At 47.3% G+C, this 23,683-nt stretch overlaps 1 protein-coding gene across 1 annotated transcript; it reads right to left on the bottom strand.

Annotated features, from left to right (window-relative positions):
* Positions 1–1,241: 1,241 nt before the first annotated feature.
* LOC139373895 (teashirt homolog 3-like) lies at positions 1,242–22,002 on the bottom strand. Its single transcript, XM_071114992.1, has 2 exons — positions 21,661–22,002; positions 1,242–5,508 (listed from the first exon to the last, which is right to left on the bottom strand). Exons 1-2 carry the CDS (start codon positions 21,698–21,700, stop codon positions 2,210–2,212), a joined length of 3,339 nt encoding a protein of 1,112 aa, XP_070971093.1. The 5' UTR covers positions 21,701–22,002; the 3' UTR covers positions 1,242–2,209.
* Between the last annotated feature and the right edge of the window lie 1,681 nt (positions 22,003–23,683).

The raw sequence follows: 23,683 nt of genomic DNA, 5'->3' as shown, positions 1-23,683 counted from the left end.
AGAGGAGATTTAAAAGAGTAAATGGTGTGTTGCTTGAGCAGACTGTCCTCTGTGAGTGAGGAGAGAGAACAGGGGGGGTTAGTCTGGGCAACTACATCACTCACCATAGTAACCAAGCCAACTCAAAGCCAAATCACTCAGTTTAGACCAATAAAGAAATATGTTGTGGCTTGTCAATGTAGCATTGTATCGGAATTAAAAAATATATTTAAAAAAATAATACAAAAGGCATTTGAGGAAGGCCCCAAAAATTGTCAAACACTCCAGTCACCCAAGTCATAGACTGTTCTCTCTGCTACCGCATGGCAAGCAGTACCAGAGCACCAAGTCTAAGACCAAAAGGCTCCTTAACAGCTTCTACCCCCAGGCCATAACACTGCTGAACAATTTATCAAATGCCGCCCGGACTATTGACCCCCCTTTGTTTTTACACTGCTGCTACTTGCGGTTTATTATCTATGCATAGGCATTTGACAAATGACCTCAACTAACCTGTACCCCCGCACATTGACTTGTGTTCCGGTACCCCCTGTATATTGCCTCGTTATGTCATTTTCTTGTTACTTTTTGATATTTTTGTAAGTAAGCGGTTCACGGTAAGGTCTACCGGTTGTATTCTGCACATGTGACATTGTTTTGATACCATAATAACAAACTCTGCATTCATTTGGTAACAGTGTGTGCATATTCACTTTATTCATGGCCTCAAGGATGCAGTGTGACCTAGCAGTTAGTCTGTTGTAAATTACAGTACCTCATGAGACAGAATAGGAGTCTGTTTCATGTCCTAGCTGTTTAGGGATGCAACTGCTAAGTGTAAGTCTGGCTGTGAGGATCATCTGTATGTCTGCCATGACCATTAACCAGTGATGTCCCAACTCCTGTGCCCCTAGCTGCCTCATGGTAATGACATTGACGCCTGGTGGTAATCAGCCCACTCAGCCTGCTGTTGCGCTCTCCTCCAGTGGCTTGTTTCAGGAACATCTGGTGGTTGACATGCAGCACACAGCACCTGGCAGACTCCTCAGTGCAACACACCCTGCTCTTAGCTCGCACATGCAGCTTGGTTGGCCTGCGCAGACAATACAGTCTACTACACAGATCTGAAGGCTCTGCCTGCAGTAACTAACAGTGTTGTTGTGGATGCAGACTCTAGTTTCTGTAGTGCGTTTTGGGACTGGGTAAGAGAATAAATTAAGGTGTTAAAAGCATTTGTGATATTTGAAGAAACAACAGTTGCGTGAAGCAATTTAAGCCAATTTAATAGAAGCAACAGGGCATGAACAACGTTCCATTTTATAGATTTTGTTTTATCAAATAACATTTAGAAAACTATTGTGCAAAACATATTCATGTTAGTCTTCTTCAAAGGCTCTGCACCAGTGGATAGTCATAGTCCTCTTAAATGAGGAAATATAACAAGTATGCATAACAACAAGTGGTAAGCCTATATACTGTATGTACATTTCTACATAGACCTGGATTTTGAGGTCCCCTGACTTGATGATAAGCAAATGTGGCAGATTTGACAGATCTGCAACACAAACTGTGTATAAAAATCATATAAAATGTGATGTAAGACTACTTACTATGTTGTCAATTCATTTGGCAAATTCTCAGAAAGAGCACTCCCACATTCTTGCCAGATATCTTACAGTAAAAATGGACCAACTAAAAACTGTTTGTTTTGAACTGTTAACTTGTCAATGCATACATGCAGTTCAACAAATGTATAGAAACTTCACAAAATAAATACCTTGTCATAAAACTGATATACTTTCCAAAGGGAGAGTTTACCCAAAACACAAAATGACTTAAATGTTTCCTAACCTTCAGCGAAGAAAACTAATCTTAAGTGTGTATCGTGGTCCTTCCTGGTCAATAGACAACTTACGGTAAAAGGTAAGGAAACATGGAACTTTGCAATTTGAGCAAACTATCCCTTTGAAAGCTGAATATTCATGACCTATATCTTCAACATATGAAATTAATGTCTTTTGAAAGAGAAAAATACAGAGAAGCAAAGGCCATGGAAGTAAATACCATGTGCTGACACTTAACAGTAATCATTGTGCATTTTTGTCACACACTTCATTTGTTTTCTTTTTTCCTTTGTAAATTCTCTTCTTTTTTTTTTACAGCGTATATTCCAGTATGTCCAATGCTGGCAGCACTCAAGTGTTTCTATAATGTAATAACAATTCTACTTCTAGTGTTTCTCTATCTCAGAGACATACAGCAGGTGGTCCTCCGGGGACATCCCGTGGCTCTTGCTGAGGTGGAGCTTGATGGCATGCTTACTGGCAAACTTACGGATACACAGCTGGCACCGGTACACAGTCCCACTGGCCTCCTCCAGTGACTGGGAGGAGGGTGGCGAGGAGAGGAGGAAGGGGTCCGGTTGGGGAAGTTTATCAGACCCACCCTTCGAGGAGTCCCTCAGGGTCTGTTTGGGGGAGAGCTTGGCCAGGTCCTTCAGTCTGAAGCCCAGGTGGGCCTCCAGGTGGCAAATGTAGGCAGTGGGGGTCCGGATCTGTGAAGCACACTCGCTGCAGAAGAACACTGGGTGGCCCGAGTCCAGGTTCTTGAGGAACTTGGTCCGGCCAGTCCTCCTCAGCTGGTACTTGACATTGGCCAGCCAGTGGCTGATGGTAGTCATGGAAAGGCCAGTGAAACGGGACACGTGCATCCTCTCCTGGGGGCTCAGGTCAGACATGATGTACTTCCCCTCGGACGTCTGTCTGAGGCTGGAGGAGAACTGGGCCTGCAGGAGGATCAGGTGCTGGGGGTTCCAGTTGGACTGACGCCCCTTCCTCTTATTGGCCATGGACCCCTCAGCATCCTCTGCGGTGGTGGAGCCCACCATGTCTGTGACCCGCTCCGTGATCCTGGTCCGTGAGGGAGGCATGGAGATGTGGTGTGCTGATTGTGTCAGGTTCCTCAACATGTCGGAGATGTCCGACAGGGCGTTTTCATGGTGAGGGCTGCTGGATGTGAAGGGAGAGACCACGGTCATTTTAGCAGGGATCACCATTGAGGAAGGGGAGATGGAGGAGGCTGTTGAGGAGGGAGTCAGAGGAGCAGAGCCAATAGAGCCACCTCGATCACTCTTCCCTTTGGTCAGGTCCATGGGCTGGTCATCACTGGACTGACAGACACTACTACGAGCCACGGGCACTGTGTGTTTTTTGCTGTGCGTGGGGGGAGCGGCCACGGCGGCCCTCTCGGCCATACTCTGGCTCAGCCTGGACATCAGACTGAGAGGGTCCTGGCTGGGAAGGGTGGGCTTGGCTGCTTTCCCCAGGTGGATATTCATCACAGACTGAAGGGCACTTAAAGGGTTAACAAAGGGCTGCTCCAGAGGGTTGTGGCCTGTTATGAAGGCTGTGCTGCAGCTCAAAGCGGAGGCAGGCGATTGGACCATTTCTGTCATGCGCTCTCTCTCGAACGGTGAGACCCTGTCGCTATGGCTACCTCTGTTGCTGCTAGCCAGGGTCACTGACCTCCACTCTCGGGGTGAGTCTGCTCCAGTGGATTCCCACCCCTCACTGCTACAGGGTGAGAGGTTCACCTCTTTCTTGGGGGACACCTCGCTCTTTACCCTCCTCTCCACTTTGGCCACTTTCTCTGTCACCTTCTTCACCAGCTCCTCCATGGCCTGGAAGTTATTGAGGTGGGGGAGGGCAGAGCTCTGACTATCGGGTGGGAAGATCGGAGACTGGGACATGCTGAGGGAGGAAAGCCCCCCCTCCCCTCCATTGAACAGGTACTTGACAGGGGAGCTCTTCTCAGGGCTACCCTGGGGCATATTCAGGGAGTTGGGGAACTGATAGGCAGCGTGGATACTGGGGTATCCCCCCCAGCTGGGGTTACCACTCTGGGCTTTGTTGATCGCTGATGTCACGGTGTTCTCCAGGGACTTGAGGATGTCGAAGCCGCCTTTGGGGCTCTCTTTCAGATCCTCCTCAGTCAGATAGTTATACTTGGTGGAGATGTCAAACTTCTCCTCCAACTCATCATCATCGTCCCCGTTCAACACCTGCTTGTCATGGCTAACCATGTCCTGGGTAAACTCTTCCTCCATCTCCTCTTTCTTAATGTCTTTGAGAGGAGGGGAGATAGCCGGGGGTGATACGGCAGAGGGTGGAGGAGGGGAGAATGTAGAAGGAGCTAATGGGATAGATTGAACCTGCTCCTCATTGGTGGGCGTGGCCTGTACAGGGCTGGGGGACGTGGCCTCTGGGACTGGCCTACCTCTCTTACTAGGGGGGTTGCCGTTGGTGACCCTGAGGAAGTGACCTGTCACCATCATGTGGGCGGTCAGCTCCTGCAGTGTATTGTGGGAACTCCCGCACTCCATGCACTTGAGGATCTGGGACTTGCGAGATTCAAACTGCCATGCATAGCTGGCGCCGTTCTGGTGGCCAAAGCGGTTGTTGGGGGTGATGTAGGGGTTGGAAGCCTTGTTGGATGAGATGTTGTGGTCACTACCTACAAAGGCTTTGGGGGTCGCCTCTCTTGAGCGTGGGGAGCCAGGGAGGTCCAGGCTCCCAGAGAGTGGGCCTCTCTTTCTTGAGATCATTTTGGCTGCCACAGGGGCCAAGGGTTCCTTCAGAGGCACTTTCTGGTAGTGTTTGGTCTTGATCATGTGAACGCTCAGGTCCTGCAGGGACTCGAAGGAGTGGCCACAGTACATGCACTTCAGCACCTTCGCGGCATCCTCCTTGCCCTCCATCTCCAGCAGGGAGCGCTTGCGAGGCTTGGACCAGCGCCCCCTGGCCCCATTGGCTCCCCTATCGTGGTTGTCATCGCGGTAGTGACCCGTATCATTCATGTGCACAGTGAGGTCCACCAGGGTGTCGTAAGCAGCGCTGCAACCCTTGCAGCGAAATTTGCTGGCCCCGGTGAAGATGTTGCCGTACAGTCTGGGGTTCTGCCTGTGGAGCTGCACTGTGCTGAAGATACTGGGCTCTGAGAGAGGAGGGTTGTGGAGGCTCTGAGAGGCCTGCTGCTGCAGGGATTTAGCCACTGCGGACTGGTGCCAGTCATAACTACTGCTGCTGCAGCTACTGCTAGTGCTGCTAGTCCGCGGTGGCTTCTCCACGGGTGTCGGTGTCTGTGTCAGGGTTGAGTTAAAGTTCAGGGGTGACCAATAGGAGTTTGTCAGGAAGCTGGAGTAGATTGCCTTCATCTGTTCCAGGGTGTCCTGCGCCAAGGGAGTGTCCAGGCCCGAGGGGGTCCCTACCCTCACCCCTGCCCCGTTCAGAGGCTCTTTGGCAGGCCCCTCAGATTTGACTGAGGCGGTCTCAAAGTCTGACAGGGGGTCGCTGGCCTCGCTCACGTGTGATTCACTGTCCATCTCCTGAGCAGAGAGCTCAGCCCCAGCAATGGAGTCCTGGTCACCCAGTGGCTCTTTGGTGAGAAGGTCATTTTCTGAGCTCTCTACCTCCTCTGGAAAGTCCACATCCTCTTCTTCCACCTCCTCCTTCATCTCCTCTGGAGAGTAGGCTGGAGGGAAAACAGAAAAGAGAGTGAGTTATATTAAGGCCAGTGAACACAGTGTTAGTAGAACTACTGTAGAGAAAGTTTATCTTCTACAGGTGCCTGAGGTCTCGCAGGAATAAATGAGCCATCTGTGAGGGATCCAAGTTAAAGCCAAGTTGAGAAATGACAGTCATCCCATTTCACCTCATCAACCGTTAAGGTGTTATTTTCCTCCAAAGGCAAGCCAGTGTTTATATACTACCCTAGCCACATGTATAACTTACTGATGCTCCTTTCACCTTTACTTTGTTTATGGCTGGGAAAAAAGTAATCTTGGCAAAACATAATGTGCCATTTTATTTATTTCAGGGCACAACAGCTTGAAATGAATGCTGAATCTGAAATTAATGAAGCCCAATCGCGCCGTGGCATTCTCCTCTGGGGTAATAAATGAGTTGGATCAACCTCCATCTGTCAGTTAATATGTGTGACGCCTCTTCATCTGCCTCTGTCTCCTTACATGCACATGCCATCCACATTAACAAGGAAGTTTCACTCATTACTAAAAAAGGGAAGCCGGATTTATGACGAAAATACTATATGGGTCCGCAATAAACCATTTAAAAAGCATTTATGAATTCTGTGTTCACTATTTGTTCATAATTACTCCCACATTAAGAAACTATTTACTAGTCATTAGTAAAGCATTTTTGCAGTCCCTAAAGTGAGTGCCATTTATGGTTTATAAATGTTTTGAATGGCCACTAATTTCTCACAAAAAAATGGGCATGCCATTGGTAGACATTCCTGTCAACACAGGATGTTTAAGGAAATATACATATATACACACACACACACACACACACACACACACACGTGTGCATAAATATCTTACTAACATTTACAAATGTGGGAGTAATGATTATTAAATGGTGTGTACACGGTTTGTAAATATCTTATAAATGTTTTATTATGGACCGTTAAAAGTGTTACTGACTAGGTAAATGTTAGAGTGACATTTTTCAATGTCATCTAGATTGAAGCCAGTCACAACAGATTATCAAGAGTGAAGTGGATTATGAGTATTGCAGACAGGGCAGGAATGGTTTTTGTAGCAGTCTCCCTGTATGTCCCCAACAGGTGCTGGTGTTAGGCAAACACAGCATCAGGACATCAGAGACATTTCCTCAGAGAGAAAGAGAGGGAGGGAGAAAGACGGAGGGAAGCAGAGTGTAAGGTTGAGGAGGAGACAGCGGCAACACATAAGGGACAGGTCACTTTGCATGTGTGTGCCTTCAGCTCACCTTAGACAGGTGACTTGTTAGTGTGTGTGATGGGTGTCTGGCCCTGACAGATCACAGGGGACACAGACCCCTCCCGCAGTGCCTCCCTCCCGTCCTCAGAGATAGACAGTCCCCTGTAGTGACAGACTGTCCCCCACACACCATCACTCTGACACAGCTAAGTGGCACAAATGTCTCAGTGAAGGCCGCGTCACCAGCCTCCTCCCTGTGCCCCTTCCCTTTCTGTCCACTTCATTCTGGACTCAACTCCCCCACCAAAAAAAACTACATCTCCAAAACAATGAGCAAAGATACTTGGAACATCTTGTATACTTATGACAGATATAGATGCAGATGAGCATACTGACTCGGCACACACTGATCCACCATCCCAAACACCCATCCAACCAACCACCCACCCCCACCAGCCATCCACCAGCCCAACTAACCACCAGCCCAACCAACCACCAGCCCAACCAACCACCAGCCCACCCATCCAACCACCAGCACACCCACCCATCCAACCAACCATCCACCAGCCATCCACCAGCACAACCAACCAACCACCAGCCCACCCATCCAACAGCCCACCCATCCAACCAACCGCCCGCCCATCCATCCATCCATCCAACAGCCCATCCATCCAACCAACCAACCGCGGATCCATCCAACCGCCCATCCATCCATCCATCCAACCGCCCATCCATCCATCCAACCAAACACCCACCCATCCAACCAACCACCCACCAGCCATCCACCAGCCCAACCAACCACCAGCCCACCCATCCAACAGCCCGCCCGCCCATCCATCCATCCATCCAACCAACCGCCCATCCATCCATCCATCCATCCATCCATCAGCGGATCCATCCAACCAACCGCCCATCCATCCATCCAACCAACCAACCGCCCACCCATCCATCCATCCAACCAACAGCGGATCCATCCAACCAACCGCCCACCCAACCAAACAACAGCCCACCCATCCAACCAAACAACAGCCCGCCCGCCCATCCATCCAACCAACCGCCCGCCCGCCCATCCAACCAACCAACCAACCGCCCACCCATCCATCCATCCATCCATCCAACCAACAGCGGATACATCCAACCAACCGCCCACCCACCCATTCAACCGCCCACCCACCCAACCAAACAACAGCCCACCCATCCAACCAAACAACAGCCCACCCATCCAACCAAACAACAGCCCACCCATCCAACCAACCAACCGCCCGCCCATCCAACCAACCAACCAACCGCCCGCCCATCCAACCAACCAACCGCCCATCCATCCAACCAACCGCCCATCCATCCAACCAACCGCCCATCCATCTAACCGCCCGCCCATCCATCCAACCAACCAACCAACCAACCGCCCATCCATCCAACCAACCAACCATCCATCCATCCATCCATCCAACCAACCGCCCATCCATCTATCCATCCAACCAACCGCCCATCCATCCATCCATCCAACCAACCGCCCATCCAACCAACCAACCAACCACCAGCCCACCCATCCAACAGCCCACCCATCCAACCAACCGCCCGCCCAACAGCCCATCCATCCAACCAACCGCGGATCCATCCAACCGCCCATCCATCCATCCATCCAACCGCCCATCCATCCACCCAACCAAACACCCACCCATCCAACCAACCACCCACCAGCCATCCACCAGCCCAACCAACCACCAGCCCACCCATCCAACAGCCCGCCCGCCCATCCATCCATCCATCCAACCAACCGCCCATCCATCCATCCATCCATCCATCAGCGGATCCATCCAACCAACCGCCCATCCATCCATCCAACCAACCAACCGCCCACCCATCCAACCATCCATCCAACCAACAGCGGATCCATCCAACCAACCGCCCACCCACCCATTCAACCGCCCACCCACCCACCCAACCACCCAACCAAACAACAACTCAACCACCCAACCAAACAACAGCCCAACCACCCAACCAAACAACAGCCCAACCACCCAACCAACCGGCCGCCCGCCCATCCATCCAACCAACCGCCCGCCCGCCCTTCCAACCAACCAACCAACCGCCCACCCATCCATCCATCCATCCATCCATCCAACCAACAGCGGATCCATCCAACCAACCGCCCACCCACCCATTCAACCGCCCACCCACCCAACCAAACAACAGCCCACCCATCCAACCAAACAACAGCCCACCCATCCAACCAAACAACAGCCCACCCATCCAACCAACCAACCGCCCGCCCATCCAACCAACCAGCCGCCCATCCATCTAACCGCCCGCCCATCCATCCAACCAACTAACCAACCATCCGCCCATCCATCCAACCAAACAACCATCCATCCAACCAACCAACCAACCACCCGCCCATCCATCCATCCATCCAACCAACCAACCAACCGCCCATCCATCCATCCATCCATCCAACTAACCGCCCATCCATCCATCCAACCGCCCATCCATCCATCCATCCAACCAACCGCCCATCCATCTATCCATCCAACCAACCGCCCACCCATCTATCCATCCAACCAACCGCCCATCCATCCATCCATCCATCCATCCAACCAACCTCCCATCCATCCATCCAACCAACCAACCGCCCATCCAAACAACCGCCCGCCCGCCCATCCAAACAACCGCCCGCCCGCCCATCCAACCAACCGCCCGCCCATCCAACCAACCGCCCGCCCATCCAACCAACCGCCCGCCCATCCAACCAACCGCCCGCCTGCCCACCCATCCAACCAACAGCCCGCCCATCCATCCAACCAACCAACATCGGATCCATCCAACCAACCAACAGCGGATCCATCCATCCATCCAACCGCCCATCCATCCATCCATCCAACCAACCGCCCATCCATCTATCTATCCATCCAACCAACCGCCCATCCATCCATCCATCCATCCAACCAACCTCCCATCCATCCATCCAACCAACCAACCGCCCATCCAACCAACCAAACAACCGCCCGCCCGCCCATCCAACCAACCAACCGCCCATCCAACCAACCGCCCGCCCACCCATCCAACCAACCAACCCATCTATCCATCCAACCAACCACCAGCCCACCCACACAACAGCCCATCCAACCCACCCATCCATTCAACCAACCAGCCCATCCAATCCAATCCAGTCCATCCATCTACCAACCAACCCACCCACACAACAGCCTAGATAACAGCCCAGCCAACCAACCAACCGCCAATCCAACCCACCCATCCACCAGCCCATCCATCCATCCATCCATCCAACAGCCCACCCATCCAACCAACCAACCACCAGCCCACCCATCCAACCACCAGCCCACCCGTCCAACCACCAGCCCAACCAACCACCCACCCATCCAACCAACCACCAGCCCACCCATCCAACCAACCAACCACCAGCCCATCCACCAGCCCATCCACCAGCCCATCCATCCAACCCATCCACCAGCCCACCCATCCAACCCACCCACCAGCCCACCCATCCAACCAACCACCAGCCCACCCATCCATCCAACCACCAGCCCACCCATCCATCCAACCATCCAACCAACCACCAGCGAAACCATCCATCCAACCAACCACCAGCCCAACCATCCAACCACCAGCCCACCCATCCAACCAACCAACCACCAGCCCACCCATACTATCCACTTCAAATCCCACATCCCCTACACACAAAAACATCCAGTCTAAACAAAAAAAGTAATTGCTGGAATAACCAGTGGAATTTCCAGTGCTAACAGCCAATCTCAGGGCAGGAAGCGGGTGGTGCTGGTCTGATGTGGGCCCTGGAGGTGGTGAGTGTCAGCAGGCAGGCAGCCCCACAGAGGGCCAGTCTAATGGGGACCTGACAGGTGTGGCCTAGTCTCTTATCCTGCCCGTAGATTTGGTTTGTCACTGGGTATCCATTAACTGCCAGTCTCTGCTGATCGCCTGCGACAGCTCTGATCAAAAGATGTCACCGGGCGCTGTGCGCCTGGCAGGGCCTGGCACAGCGCTCGTAAAGAGAGCCAAACAGGCTGTAAATAAGATGACATGATCACTTCCCTGGCCTCCCATGTCCTGGACACAATTATGATAATGTGAAAGGAGGAGGTAAATCGCTCACCGCTCGGCAGGCAAACCGGCAGGGAAGATATCTCGGTCGTTTTTTCCCTCTCCTCTTCCGGATGGTGTTTGTGCGAGTGTCTCATTTTGAAGGAGGAAATACAGTCATGAGGTAGCTATGTTAATGTATACAGAGCATCTGGTCACAGATGTCAGGTTTAATCACTGAGGTTATGACTCTGGCATTAGCAGGCAGGTTGAACGAGTCCTTAAGTCGCTCTTATAGTCTTGACCTATCATGAACATGTCTCACGGATTTCTTCAAATCTCTGTTCTATCTTTATATGACCACTTTTGGTGAAAGTGAACCAGTCATCCAGCCATTCTTTCTTACTGTTGCATAAAAATAAAATAAAAATATCCCAATTTCAAGGTCCTTACATTTTTTTACAAATGTTTTTTTAAATACAGACACATACAACCTACTGTAGGTTACTGTTCATAAGTGGGAAGTCTAGACAGCCAAAGAAAGCAAGACTAAAAAGGTGGCCCAAAGGGCCTCGCAAAAACAAAACAAAAATGGCCGACCAGCAGTCAACGGTCCCAGGCAATTTAAAATGCCAAACAGCCATTACATCTGAGCACTATCTGTTAATTTGATCCCCAATGACTGATCATCCATCACTGTGGGTGACAACCACCATCCAATTATTCTCCCTGGCTTGACTGACAACAGAGGTGATTTATCACACTAATAAAATATGATGGGTTTTGTGGGTTCATTCTGAGAAACAGAATGGATTATTAAGAAATAAGAATACACCTGGATGGATAATTAAGATAGCTACACTCTCATGGGTTCTTAAAAAGGTTATTTGTTGTGGGGTAGGGTTCTACATGGAAGCTTTGTCATCTGAGGAACCCTTTATGGTTCTAGCTAACACCTGTTTTTTCTAAGAGTGTAAAGTATCTGGGTGGTGTATTTGCTAATAGTGGTTGTGTGGGCTTCATCATGATTAAATCTGCCAAACGCTGCACTTTGGACTTAGTGTGGGAGAGAGTTTCACATCTCAGTCACGCTTCACACAGAAATAGCAAAGACCAGAACACAGAAATAGCAAGACCAGAAGACACACACACACACACACACGCACAAATCTTTCACATGTAGAGAAACACATCCTGCACGAACACAAACTCAACCCTACAAATATAGTCTGTGGTCGGTTGCAACGCACACACATACAGGCGATGAGAAAAGACAGTGACATCTTTGGCGCGCTCACGGCATTCCTGTGGAGTATCAATTTCATAAACATTAGGGCCGCAGACGCGGAAGGATAGATCATTTGATAGAAATGCTGCAGAGACATGGGGTAAAAAGCTACTACAACAGTAAAAGAACCAAAACCAGGCCCTCTCTGACGGTAGATGGTATAATCAGAGCAGAGCATGTCTCAAAGTAAGAGGCACACACCCTAGTTCATCATCAGTAATCATATAGTCACAGTCTGGACGGGAAAGCTTGTCGAGAGAAGGAAGCAAGACACGATTTAGTCTACAACCAGATTTTTTTGATGTTAAGGAAAACAAAACATGCCAACTGAAGTTATCAATTTGTAAGAATGGTAAGGGTGTTGGAGGATCTCTATTGCCCCTCAGTCCCCTGCTCCCTCCACAACTAACCTCCTCAGTCATCCTACACAGCTGGGGAAACAGTAGAGCTGGGAGCCAAATCACACACACAAAACCGGGGTAAACAGGATGTGTAATCAAGACACTACTACCAAAGTCTGCACTACAACCACTTCATGACATACTGTAACAGCTTACAGCTAGCTACAGGAGCTGAGCAGAGAGCAGCTGAAATGTGGGAGAGGAGGGAGAAGAGGAGTATTATATTCATTGGTGGTCCAACCACCGCCTAGCCTAGAGCTGCAGACGTAGATCATCATCTAGCATCGCAGCAAAATGTGGGTCATGAATATTCATAGGAAAGGGATGCCATCACTAAACGCTCTCATTCTGCAACTGTACCACATAACAACAACAGCTCCACAGCAAGGAGGCTAGGGTTGTCCGGTTAGAATTGGCTAATGCTAGCTCGAGTTAGGAGTGGCTATTTAAACAAATCCAAACTGTAGATTAATCTATTCTGCCCCATATACTGCTTTCAGGGTAACTGGGAAAAGAGGTAGGTGTGAAAAAATAGATTATTTAAAAAGGAAAAATCTTTTGAGGATCCTGAGGTGGTAAGGAACAACACTCTACGGTAGAGTTATGATCATAGCTAGATCACAGGGAGGGTACTGAGAGCGCAGAGAGTTAAACAGGGCCTCACTACACAGCGGAGCAGTTTCTTATTCTTGATGTGTTCTTTAACTGGGACCTCTCGCCTTTAAAGCAACACAGCCCCTCGGCGGGGGGGGGGGCTTACTGACAGGAAGATGCCTTAAAACACTTAGAACCTCCAGGCAGGAAATCACTTCTGCCTCAATCACACAACCGCAAGCCACTGACTTCCACTAGCTCGTTTCCCAGCAGTCGACTGAGTAGAGGCTTTAGAAGAGGGGAATCATTTCATACAACAGCCTTGTTTGGTTCTGTTAAACTGTCCCGAGATTAGTGGGTAAAGGAGGAGAGTATTATACTCATTGAAATGTCTTTATTCCATTAGCATTTGTCATGCTAGGCTAACCACTCCTTGCTCTAGCAGTGGTGCTCCCCTCGTGGTCTCTGTTGCTAGGAAGGAGGAAGCAGGATGAGGTGAAATGACACTCACTGTCAGAACAAATAGGCTACAGGTGTCATAAGTCATACCCTCAAGAGAAAGATTTACTAATATGTAGTAGGAATGGGAAAAAACTCCTGTGTTTTTCATTCTATAGTTTTGGCACATGTACAGCAGACTAGCGCTAGTTACCACTACCTAGCAATTATTATTGTCATTTTACAAATCGATACTTGGGAGTCAAAGTATCTATATAATATCGTCCAAAGTAATTTGCTGATATCTAACTATAGATTTTTTCCCCCATCACTACTAATATGTGCCTGGTCGCTCAGAAAGAGATGCTCACGACAGTCTATTGTAACTGTACATCTCTGTTCCTATTTTTTAGCCCCTAATGAACAAGGTAATACACATTGTCCGCTGATTGTAGTGCAGGATGTGTACTCTAGGAGATGGGAAAAATTTGTGATATCCCTCTCGCTCCAGGCAAGCCTTAGGGCTGTACCACGTCAAAGCGCAGAGAGAGGAGAGAGGAGAGAGGACTGAGCAGGCATATATATTAAACTGTACTGTGCTCCCAGAAAGCTGCATTGTTGTTTTATGACTGTACCTCCAACAGGCAGCTGTATATACAGACCTTTAGGACCTGAGCTATATTGGTTTCAAACGGGTACAGTTCAAAAACATTACAATCTTCCACACACAAAAAGATTTGAAGGGAGAGAGAGACCGTTTCAGATGTTCTGTTCTCGCCCTATCAAAGTGTTTAGAACTAGACCCAGTCACAATAACTGATGGATAAATGGAAACAAACAAATGAACACTACATAAACAGCTTACACAGGTTCAGAATCAAGTGGCAATGGGTTCACAAGTTCAAACATCAGAGTGGAAGAATTCTACCTTACGGGAAAGCTGTGCTCTCAGATCTACCCCAAACCTATCAGCCAAGACCAAGCACTATAACATAGGGTCACATATTATTATAGAGTTTTCTACCCATATCACCCAGTTATTCCTCTCAGCTCTACATCAATCATATATCCTTCAAGATCTACCATGTATGATAGGATGATATATTATCCACTCCAGTACACTTGTCTTACAGTTGCTCTACCCACATAACACCTACTTCCTTGTATTTGTTCTCATCTCGCTTGTCCACCCCACTATAGCTAGCTCCATAGGTCATTTGTTAACTGCTCTTTAGATTAATGTTCTGATGGTGTGACTCCAGCACAGGTCACTTGCCTCTGACTTAGCCTGTACCTAAGCCTCTGCCAGGACATAGGGCCAACTTCGCTCCCAACAAACAGCTGTTGCGATGATCGCCTAGCAACGAGGTGGTGATGGACGACCCTAAGATGGATGCCCACCATAAATCACACAACACCAGTATGTGTGTGTGTGGGGGGGAGAGAAGAGAGAGAAACTAAAGAAAGACGGACAAAAACAAAATAACCTTTTCTCTCTTTGTGGAAGAGAATGGAAGCGGTAGTGGTGCTGGCCTTGCCTTGACCTCTAACGGAGCTCTTATTGGTGATAGTGGTGTAACTGCACAGAGCACGATGGGTCAGACGCCTGACGACCTCCTCAGGAAAGAGTCAAAAAGGGTTTTGGTCTGACACCTAATGCATTGTATTTCTAATCTATGCTACACTATCAACTGACTGATTATACATTAAAACAAACCATCACTATTTTTTTTCCGTCTAGGAAGAAAAAGCCAATTTCACGCACATTGTTCGCTTTGCAAGCACATTGTTCGTTTAAAAGACTGGGATCTACTCTTTCAAAAGGGCAGAACCCTCCCGGCAAAGCAAAGCAACCTGGGTAGTGTAGTTGAAGGATAAACATCATATCATCCACTATAGCTGGGCCATCTGATTCGGCCCAACTGCTGTGGCACGGGTGTCTAGTTACACTCAGGCAGAGAGCATGGTCATCCATCACACAGTGAGTGTCTGTCTAAGGCTTTCCACCCTGCCTCTGCTCGTCCTGCTCTCCAGTTACAGCCCTACACGGCCAGCCTAAATAATATTCTCCATGATAAATGGCACTATAAGCCTGGGATACATCATTAATCTGCCTTTTAAAGAAGCATCCCCGGTTAGGACCACAGGAGAGCAGAGCAGCTTGGGTTCATTTTGAGGCCAGCCTAGCATGAGTGATACCCGTCAGCCCGCTCATCAGGGAGTTAGGCTACAGATACACCATCTCCCTCTCTCACGCACAGCCACAGATACACACACATACTCCCATTACACACAGCACACATTACACAAGGTGTAATTACACACAGATAACACACATATCCAAGAACCAGATATTGTTCAGATTTGTACAAACATCCAGAGATCGTCATGGAAAAACATTGTCACTCATCAAAACATAACTCATGTAACTCAATCCTCTGTCATCCAAAAACACCTCCTTGTCGTCCTCCTCCCCCATCCCCTCTAGTGCTTTGTACAGTCCCACACTGTTGTGAAAAACTTTTAAAAAGTGCACTCCTGTCTCTTTCCTTCTTGCGCCTCCCTTTCTCACTACTCACCGTTCCCCTCTTTCTCCATTCCTTCTTTCTTTTTGTTTCTCTCAGTCCTCTCTGTCTATTTCTCTCCTCTTTCATTATCTCCCTCACCCCCTCCCTGTGTGTCTGCTAAAGCCAGTATGATAAATGACACACGTCAGTTTGTCAGGAGCGAAGGGTGGGCCAGTGATAAATGACTCTGTTGAAAAGGAAAATCAGCTTTTTGGCATGGCCGGGCTATTCTCCTCCTGGATTCGGTTTCAGGACCCCTGAAGACCAGAGCGGGCTCAGTTTCCTGAAAAGAGCACACATCCCACTAGGCTCTGACGCGTTACCCCCGGGGGGGTTTGAGTGAGCGAACCTGCTCCAATTGTCACCATAGCACAGCTGCATCTATAACAACAACAAACGGTGGGACGTTTTTTATAAAGTACCTACGTAGGCCTACTCCAGTCCAGACAGAGGTCTCTGACATACAGATGAGGATGGCTAAAGTTTTTTATAAAGTACCTACGTAGGCCTACTCCAGTCCAGACAGAGGTCTCTTACATACAGATGAGGATGGCGAAACTTGTTTATTTCTGTGACACGGTTGGCTTTTCTTTTCTGGAGCCCGGCCCTATGGTCTGACATATGTCAAGTGGGGTTTAAAAGGGAGAGGAGCCCGTTCCACCTCTCCTCCCTCTTTCACTCATTCACTGGCAGTTCAGGGTGGCATTGTTATCATTACACTGGGTGGATTTATGGAGTCAGGCCCTATGGCAAAAACAAAAAGGCATCTGTCAATACCAGTGGGAAGCACTGTCACCCACCCCTCCATGGCCTGGCAGACAGGCGTGGAGCACTCATTAGGTATGCACTTATCAGACACATAGATCACAGACATGACTCAACCTCGCCGGAATCTAACCACAGTAACGTTCATTAGCAATGGGCTGAGTGGTGTAAAAAACAAGACTTCCTCAAGACTCGGACCTGCACCGTCTAGCCCTATCTATTGTTTAGTGGAACAATTACAAGCCCATATGCCCCCTCATTCCCGTAATGACATATACAGAACACACACATACAAACAACACCCAGCCACCCACAGAGAAAAACAATGTTTTGTTTTGGTGTGATTTCCAATCCAGACACTATATAAATGTGTCTGTCTACAATAGCTGGTGGTCTCTGTAATCCATATGTCTCTAAGCAAGTTTGTAAGTGAGCGCATGAGTTTTCAATTTCAATGTATATTTTAGTTATTTGTGTAATGTGCGCTAATGATAATCTACAGTATCTGAGCCCATTTCTGTCTAAGTATAAGAGATTCTGCAATGACGACAATGGTTGAGTGACGATGGGGTGAGGAGGAGGCATGAGGGGGGGAGGAGCGAGAGAAGAGGGATAAAGGGCGAAAAGGGATCAGAGAAACGATGGCCTATGACTAGAGGTCGACCGATTATGATTTTTCAACGCCAATGCCGATTATTGGAGGACCAAAAAAAGCCAATGCCGATTATTGGAGGACCAAAAAAAGCCAATACCGATTATTGGAGGACCAAAAAAAGCCAATACCGATTATTGGAGGACCAAAAAAAGCCAATGCCGATTATTGGAGGACCAAAAAAAGCCAATGTCGATTATTGGAGGACCAAAAAAAGCCAATACTGATTCATTTTATTTGTAATAATGACAATTACAACAATACTGAATGAACACTTAGTTTAACTTAATATAATACATCAATAAAAATCAATTTAGCCTCAAATAAATAATGAAACATGTTCAATTTGGTTTAAATAATGCAAAAACAAAGTGTTGGAGAAGTAAAAGTGCAACATGTGCCATGTAAAAAAGCTAACGTTTGAGTTCCTTGCTCAGAACATGAGAACATGTAAAAGCTGGTGGTTCCTTTTAACATGAGACTTCAATATTCCAAGGTAAGAGGTTTTAGGTTGCAGTTAATATAGTAATTATAGGACTATTTCTCTCTATACCATTTGTATTTCATACACCTTTGACTATTGGATGTTATTATAGGCACTATAGTATTGCCAGTGTAAAAGTATGGCTTCCGTCCCTCTCCTCGCTCCTACCTGGGCTCGAACCAGGAACACATAGACAACAGCCACCCTTGAAGCAATGTTCCCCATCGCTCCACAAAAGCCACGGCCCTTGCAGAGCAAGGGGAATAACTACTCCAAGTCTCAGAGCGAGTGACGTTTGAAACGCTATTAGCGCGCACCCCACTAACTAGCTAGCCATTTCACATCGGTTGCACTAGCCATTAGGCTGATAGGCTTGAAGTCATAAACAGCGCTGTGCTTGCGAAGAGCTGCTGGCAAAACACATGAAAGTGCTGTTTGAATGAATGCTTACGAGCGGTATTTTATCTAACTGGTGGCATCCCTAAGTCTAAATATTCTTGTTATATTGCACAACCTTCAATGTTATGTCATAATTATGTAAAATTCTGGCAAATTAGTTCACAATGAGCCAGGCTGCCCAAACTGTTGCATATACCCTGACTCTGCGTGCAATGAAAGCAAGAGAAGTGACACAATTTCAGCTGGTTAATATTGCCTGCTAACCTGGATTTATTTTAGCTAAATATGCAGGTTTAAAAATATATACTTCTGTGTATTGATTTTAAAGGCATTGGTGTTTATGGTTAGGTACACATTGGAGCAACGATACGCACCGCATCGATTATATGCAACGCAGGACACGCTAGATAAACTATTAATATCATCAACCATGTGTTGTAACTAGTAATTATGACTGATTGATTGTTTTTTATAAGATAAGTTTAATGCTAGCTAGCAACTTACCTTGGCTTCTACTGCATTCTCGTAACAGGCAGGCTCCTCGTGGAGTGCAATGAGAGGCAGGTGGTTAGAGCATTGGACTAGTTAACTGTAAGGTTGCAAGATTGGATCCCCCGAGCTGACAAGGTGAAAATCTGTCGTTCTGCCCCTGAACAGGGCAGTTAACCCACCGTTTCTAGGCCGTCATTGGAAATAAGAATGTGTTCTTAACTGACTTGCCTGGTTAATACTTTTTTAAAAATATATATATATATATATGCCCAAAAATACCAATTTCTGATTGTTATGAAAACTTGAAATCGGCCCTAATTAATCGGCCATTCCGATTAATCGGTCGACCTCTACCTATGACTGACCCTCCTCACTGCAGACTTTATGGCTGCCATTCCTTTCATTACCCCTGCCATCCAAACTGCACACACGACTGATTGCTGCCACTCTGGCACAGCTGACCTGGAAGCCATAGGCCTGACCCTGCAGAAACAGGAGACCTCTAGCCATAGAGCCCAGTCTAAACCAAAACCCCACCTCCTGTCGCTAGCTCTGCTCACACACGACTGGAGCACAGGCCAGATTTGAGCAGTGGCCTGGATTTCACTACGCTGGCCTGAGTATGAGACTCGATACCTGGCTGGGACAGAGTAACTCTCACATCCATAGAAACACCCACACACACCAAATATAGCCACTAACTGTGAGGAGGCTGTAGGGGCCATCCTGTTAGGTTCCAGTCACTACACAGAGTACACTCACTACAATGCTTTAAAAGCAAAACGCATAGCCCCTGGGCCTATAGTCTAAGCCAATCACAAGCCATTTGAATGCATCCCGAGTTTCCTCCCCAGCTGTTTGAGTTTCTCCTGTTAGGTTGTCTTCAGAGCACTCAACCTGACCCATGCAGGTACACTGGACCATTTGTCACCTGCAGCGGAGAATTGAGTTACAGCACGACCAAATGTGAGTGCTGCGCCGGGAACCGAGGCACTGTGTAATATCAACTTGATTACATCAAAGTGGTGGCAAACCTAGTTGGTTGGGGCCCGGGCACACCAAGGCTTGTCATCTCCAATCATTAAGCCCGTCAAGACTCCATCAGTCCTTCCAACTAATTAGGTTAACTCTAATTAAGCTAGCGAAATAACTTAGCTTTTTCTACCAGCCAAGAACAAGGCAGAGAGAAAAGTGGGGCCGAGAAAGGAGTGGGGTAGAGAGAGAGAGAGAGAGGTTTTTCATGGAAGTCTCAAGGTTGCTTTGGGCCGGCTCTCTCCCGAAGTCCCTAATCAAGACCCACCATCGTTCATCCTTTTCTCTCTCCATCCCCATTTTCTGTGCTGCAATCAATTCATCATCACCCTTTGTGTGCAACTGAACAGTTGACAACTTTATAACTTGCAGCTGCAAGGGACCCACTGACTAAGAGGTAAAAAAACCCAAAGAGAATCAATGGATGAATGAATGAACAAAGAAATAAAATAAAGTTTCCTAACATTTCCACAACTAACACAGAATGGGTCTATATTACAACGTGCCATGATCCTGTGTCAGAGACAACAAAACAAGCAGATAGGAAAGAAAAAGAGGAGAAACAAGATATTCCACTGATCTCAAATCAGAAAGCTTTCAGTCATTCTTTATGTGCTCCCCCCAACCTCTCTCTCTCTCTCTGGGAGAGATTGAGGGTGTACATTAGGCAGGGGCATTCTGATGAAATAAAAGCCTGGGCCAGCGTATGGCTAAACAGAATGGGAGCACTCACTCAGCCTGTCTCTGATTGACCATTAAAGCCATTGATGAATGGGGCTGTCAGAGGAGAGAATTAAATCAAACATGAAACAAAGCCGTCCTGACGACCAGTCTGACAGAGCAAACCATTCCTCCCTTCCATTACATAGCGCACGTCTCCTTTTTACCCCCCCCCCCCCCCCAGTGTGTGTGTGTGTGTGTGTGTGTGTGTGTGTGTTATAGAGCCAGTGATGTCTGACTGTGAAACCACTTTACCCCTTTGCTTTTTCGTGAGTCACTTGACCATTGCAGAGGAGAGGGAGGAAAAAGTACACAATGCTTTCAAAGTGGTTTTAATGTGACGTCAAGGGGCTGCATCACATGGTGGATTGAATTCCTGATGTAGATCGGGAAGGAACAGATCAAAGCCGGATGACAGCCAATCAATCAACCGTCAAATCAGACATGGCAACTGTCGATTATAGCTTCTTCCAGTCCACATAATCCCTTTGTCTGTACCCAATTGTTTATTTTATCCAAAAAAAAGAGAGGTCATTCTTCCACCTCCCAATTCCAAAGTTAACCGCTTGGCTCAAATGTTCACAAAGACCCTACTACAGAGACAGTAGGCTCTGGCACCGCCTTGGGCATTCCGTTATAGCAGACTGAGCACCGTTTCCCCATATTCTAATTCCTCCACCACCACGGTAAGTTAACGTTTACCGGGAAAGTCAGCTATCCATGGGAACAATTGGAAGAGGAAAGTTGACTGTAGCTATCGGATGTGAGTGCTACTGAGAAAAATAGTATGGCTACTTTGTAACATGGGGAAACAAATGGTAACATTCGAGGGATAGTTACAGTAGCGTGCTATTCCTGGGATAGTAGGCTCGCATTAGTGTTACAAATCAAGTTAGCCTATACATCGAGTGAAAGCACTAGCAATCCTATAAAAAAAAATACTGGAAACGGAAATCCAGAGGTTTGAGAACAAATCTTTCAGCTGCTATAACTACATATAAAACCATTCCCGTCGTAGTAGCCTACGTACCTGCAGCGCGCTTGGGCGCTTCTTGCTTCCTCCGCGGCATGTTTGGTTTCCCAAAGAAGAGTTATCTTTGGCCTCACAGAATCAGAGCTACTCCACTACACAACGATTACGCCTTCATACACGAAACAGTGAGTGTTATCCGTAAAAAAAAAAGATTACAAAAAAAAAGCTAAGAGCATTGTTTTTCCAAATAGCACAGAAAAACGAAGCAAGTCGGGAAAAAAAATGCGATTATCTGTCTTTCGTCCCCCTATGCGCGACCACAGGTAATGATCAACAGCGTTAAACGCGATCACCTCGGATCCTCTCTTGTCGAGGCAACAGGCAAACTTCAGCGAAAGCGAGACGATAGCGTCATTCAAAGCATGAGACTGGGCAAACCCACTTTACACCTCGAGAGGGGAGGGACATTATAACAGCCTGTCTGTCTTATTCTCTTTACTGTCAATAATGTGTGGGCTAACGTTACGTATGTTGACAGTGGGAACACGACTAGTAATTAGAACAGTTTATGTTTTGATAGGGACATAATTTTAGTTTAGTCTACATTAGGCCTATACCTTCATGATCGCTAATCTGGACGGTTCTGATTTAGAATATGTGGACAGCTATAAATACCTAGGTGTCTGGTTAGACTGTAAACTCTCCTTCCAGACCCACATTAAGCATCTCTAATCCAAAATTAAATCTAGAATCGGCTTCCTATTTCGCAACAAAGCATCCTTAACTCATGCTGCCAAACATACCCTAGTAAAACTGACTATCCTTGACTTCGGGATGTCATTTACAAAATAGCCTCCAACACTCTAGCAAATGGGATGTAGTTCATCACAGTGCCATCCGTTTTGTCACCAAAGCCCCATATACTACCCATCACAGCGACCTGTATGCTCTCGTTGGCTGGCCCTAGCTTTAAATTCATATCCAGACCCACTGGCTCCAGGTCATCTATAAGTATTTGCTAGGTAAAGCCCTGCCTTATCTCAGCTCACTGGTCACCATAGCAGCACCCACCCGTAACACTTGCTCCAGCAGGTATATTTCACTGGTCATCCCCAAAGCCAATTCCTACCTTTGGCCGCCTTTCCTTCCAGTTCTCTGCTGCTAGTGACTGGAACGAAATGCAAAAATCACTGAAGCTGGAGACTTATATCTCCCTCACTAACTTTAAGCATCAGCTGTCAGAGCAGCTTACCGATCTTTGAACCTGTACATAGCCTATCTGTAAATAGCCAATTCCTACCTTTGGCCGCCTTTCCTTCCAGTTCTCTGCTGCTAGTGACTGGAACGAAATGCAAAAATCACTGAAGCTGGAGACTTATATCTCCCTCACTAACTTTAAGCATCAGCTGTCAGAGCAGCTTACCGATCTTTGAACCTGTACATAGCCTATCTGTAAATAGCCCACCCAACTACCTCATCCCCGTATTGTTTTTTTTCTTCTTTCCTTTGCACCCCAGTATCTCTACTTGCACATTCATCTTCTGCACATCTATCACTCTAGTGTTTAATTGCTAAATTGTAATTATTTCGCCACTATGGCCTATTTATTGCCTTAACTCCCTAATCTTACTACATTTGCACACATTGTATATAGACTTTTCTATTGTGTTATTGACTGTACGTTTGTTTATCCTATGTGTAACGCTGTGTTGTTTGTGTCGCACTGCTTTGCTCTATCTTGGCCAGGTCGCAGTTGTAAATGAGAACTTGTTCTCAACTGGCCTACCTGGTTAAATAAAGGTGAAATAAAAAAAATCAATACAAATTAAAGTTTACAATGTTCTTTACACTTGACCATAACTCTCAGTTCCATTACACATAAATCATTGGATGAAGTTTTGTGAAGAGCCGCGAAGTTAGCCTAACACACATTGTTTGCTGTATGGTTTTGGAAGTATAAGGACCTTATCTTTCATGTCAGCGAGATAATACAAATATATATATATATATATATATATATATTTTAAATTGATACACCTTTTATAGGGTTAGGGTTCCCACATTGCCACATATTTTCATG

This window comes from Oncorhynchus clarkii, chromosome 2 (assembly GCF_045791955.1).
Source record: "Oncorhynchus clarkii lewisi isolate Uvic-CL-2024 chromosome 2, UVic_Ocla_1.0, whole genome shotgun sequence".
NCBI lineage: Eukaryota > Metazoa > Chordata > Actinopteri > Salmoniformes > Salmonidae > Oncorhynchus > Oncorhynchus clarkii.
Note: the sequence above shows the minus strand (reverse complement) of the source record. Positions and strands in the feature narration are given on the sequence as shown.

Bases quoted from the DNA above. Each gene is read 5' to 3' on its own strand.
- LOC139373895 (XM_071114992.1), bottom strand. From the start codon at position 21,700: ATGCCGCGGAGGAAGCAAGAAGCGCCCAAGCGCGCTGCAG. The intron at 5,509-21,660 runs GTACGTAGGCTA...TTTTCCCTCCAG, and splicing joins AGCGCCCAAGCGCGCTGCAG to CCTACTCTCCAGAGGAGATG.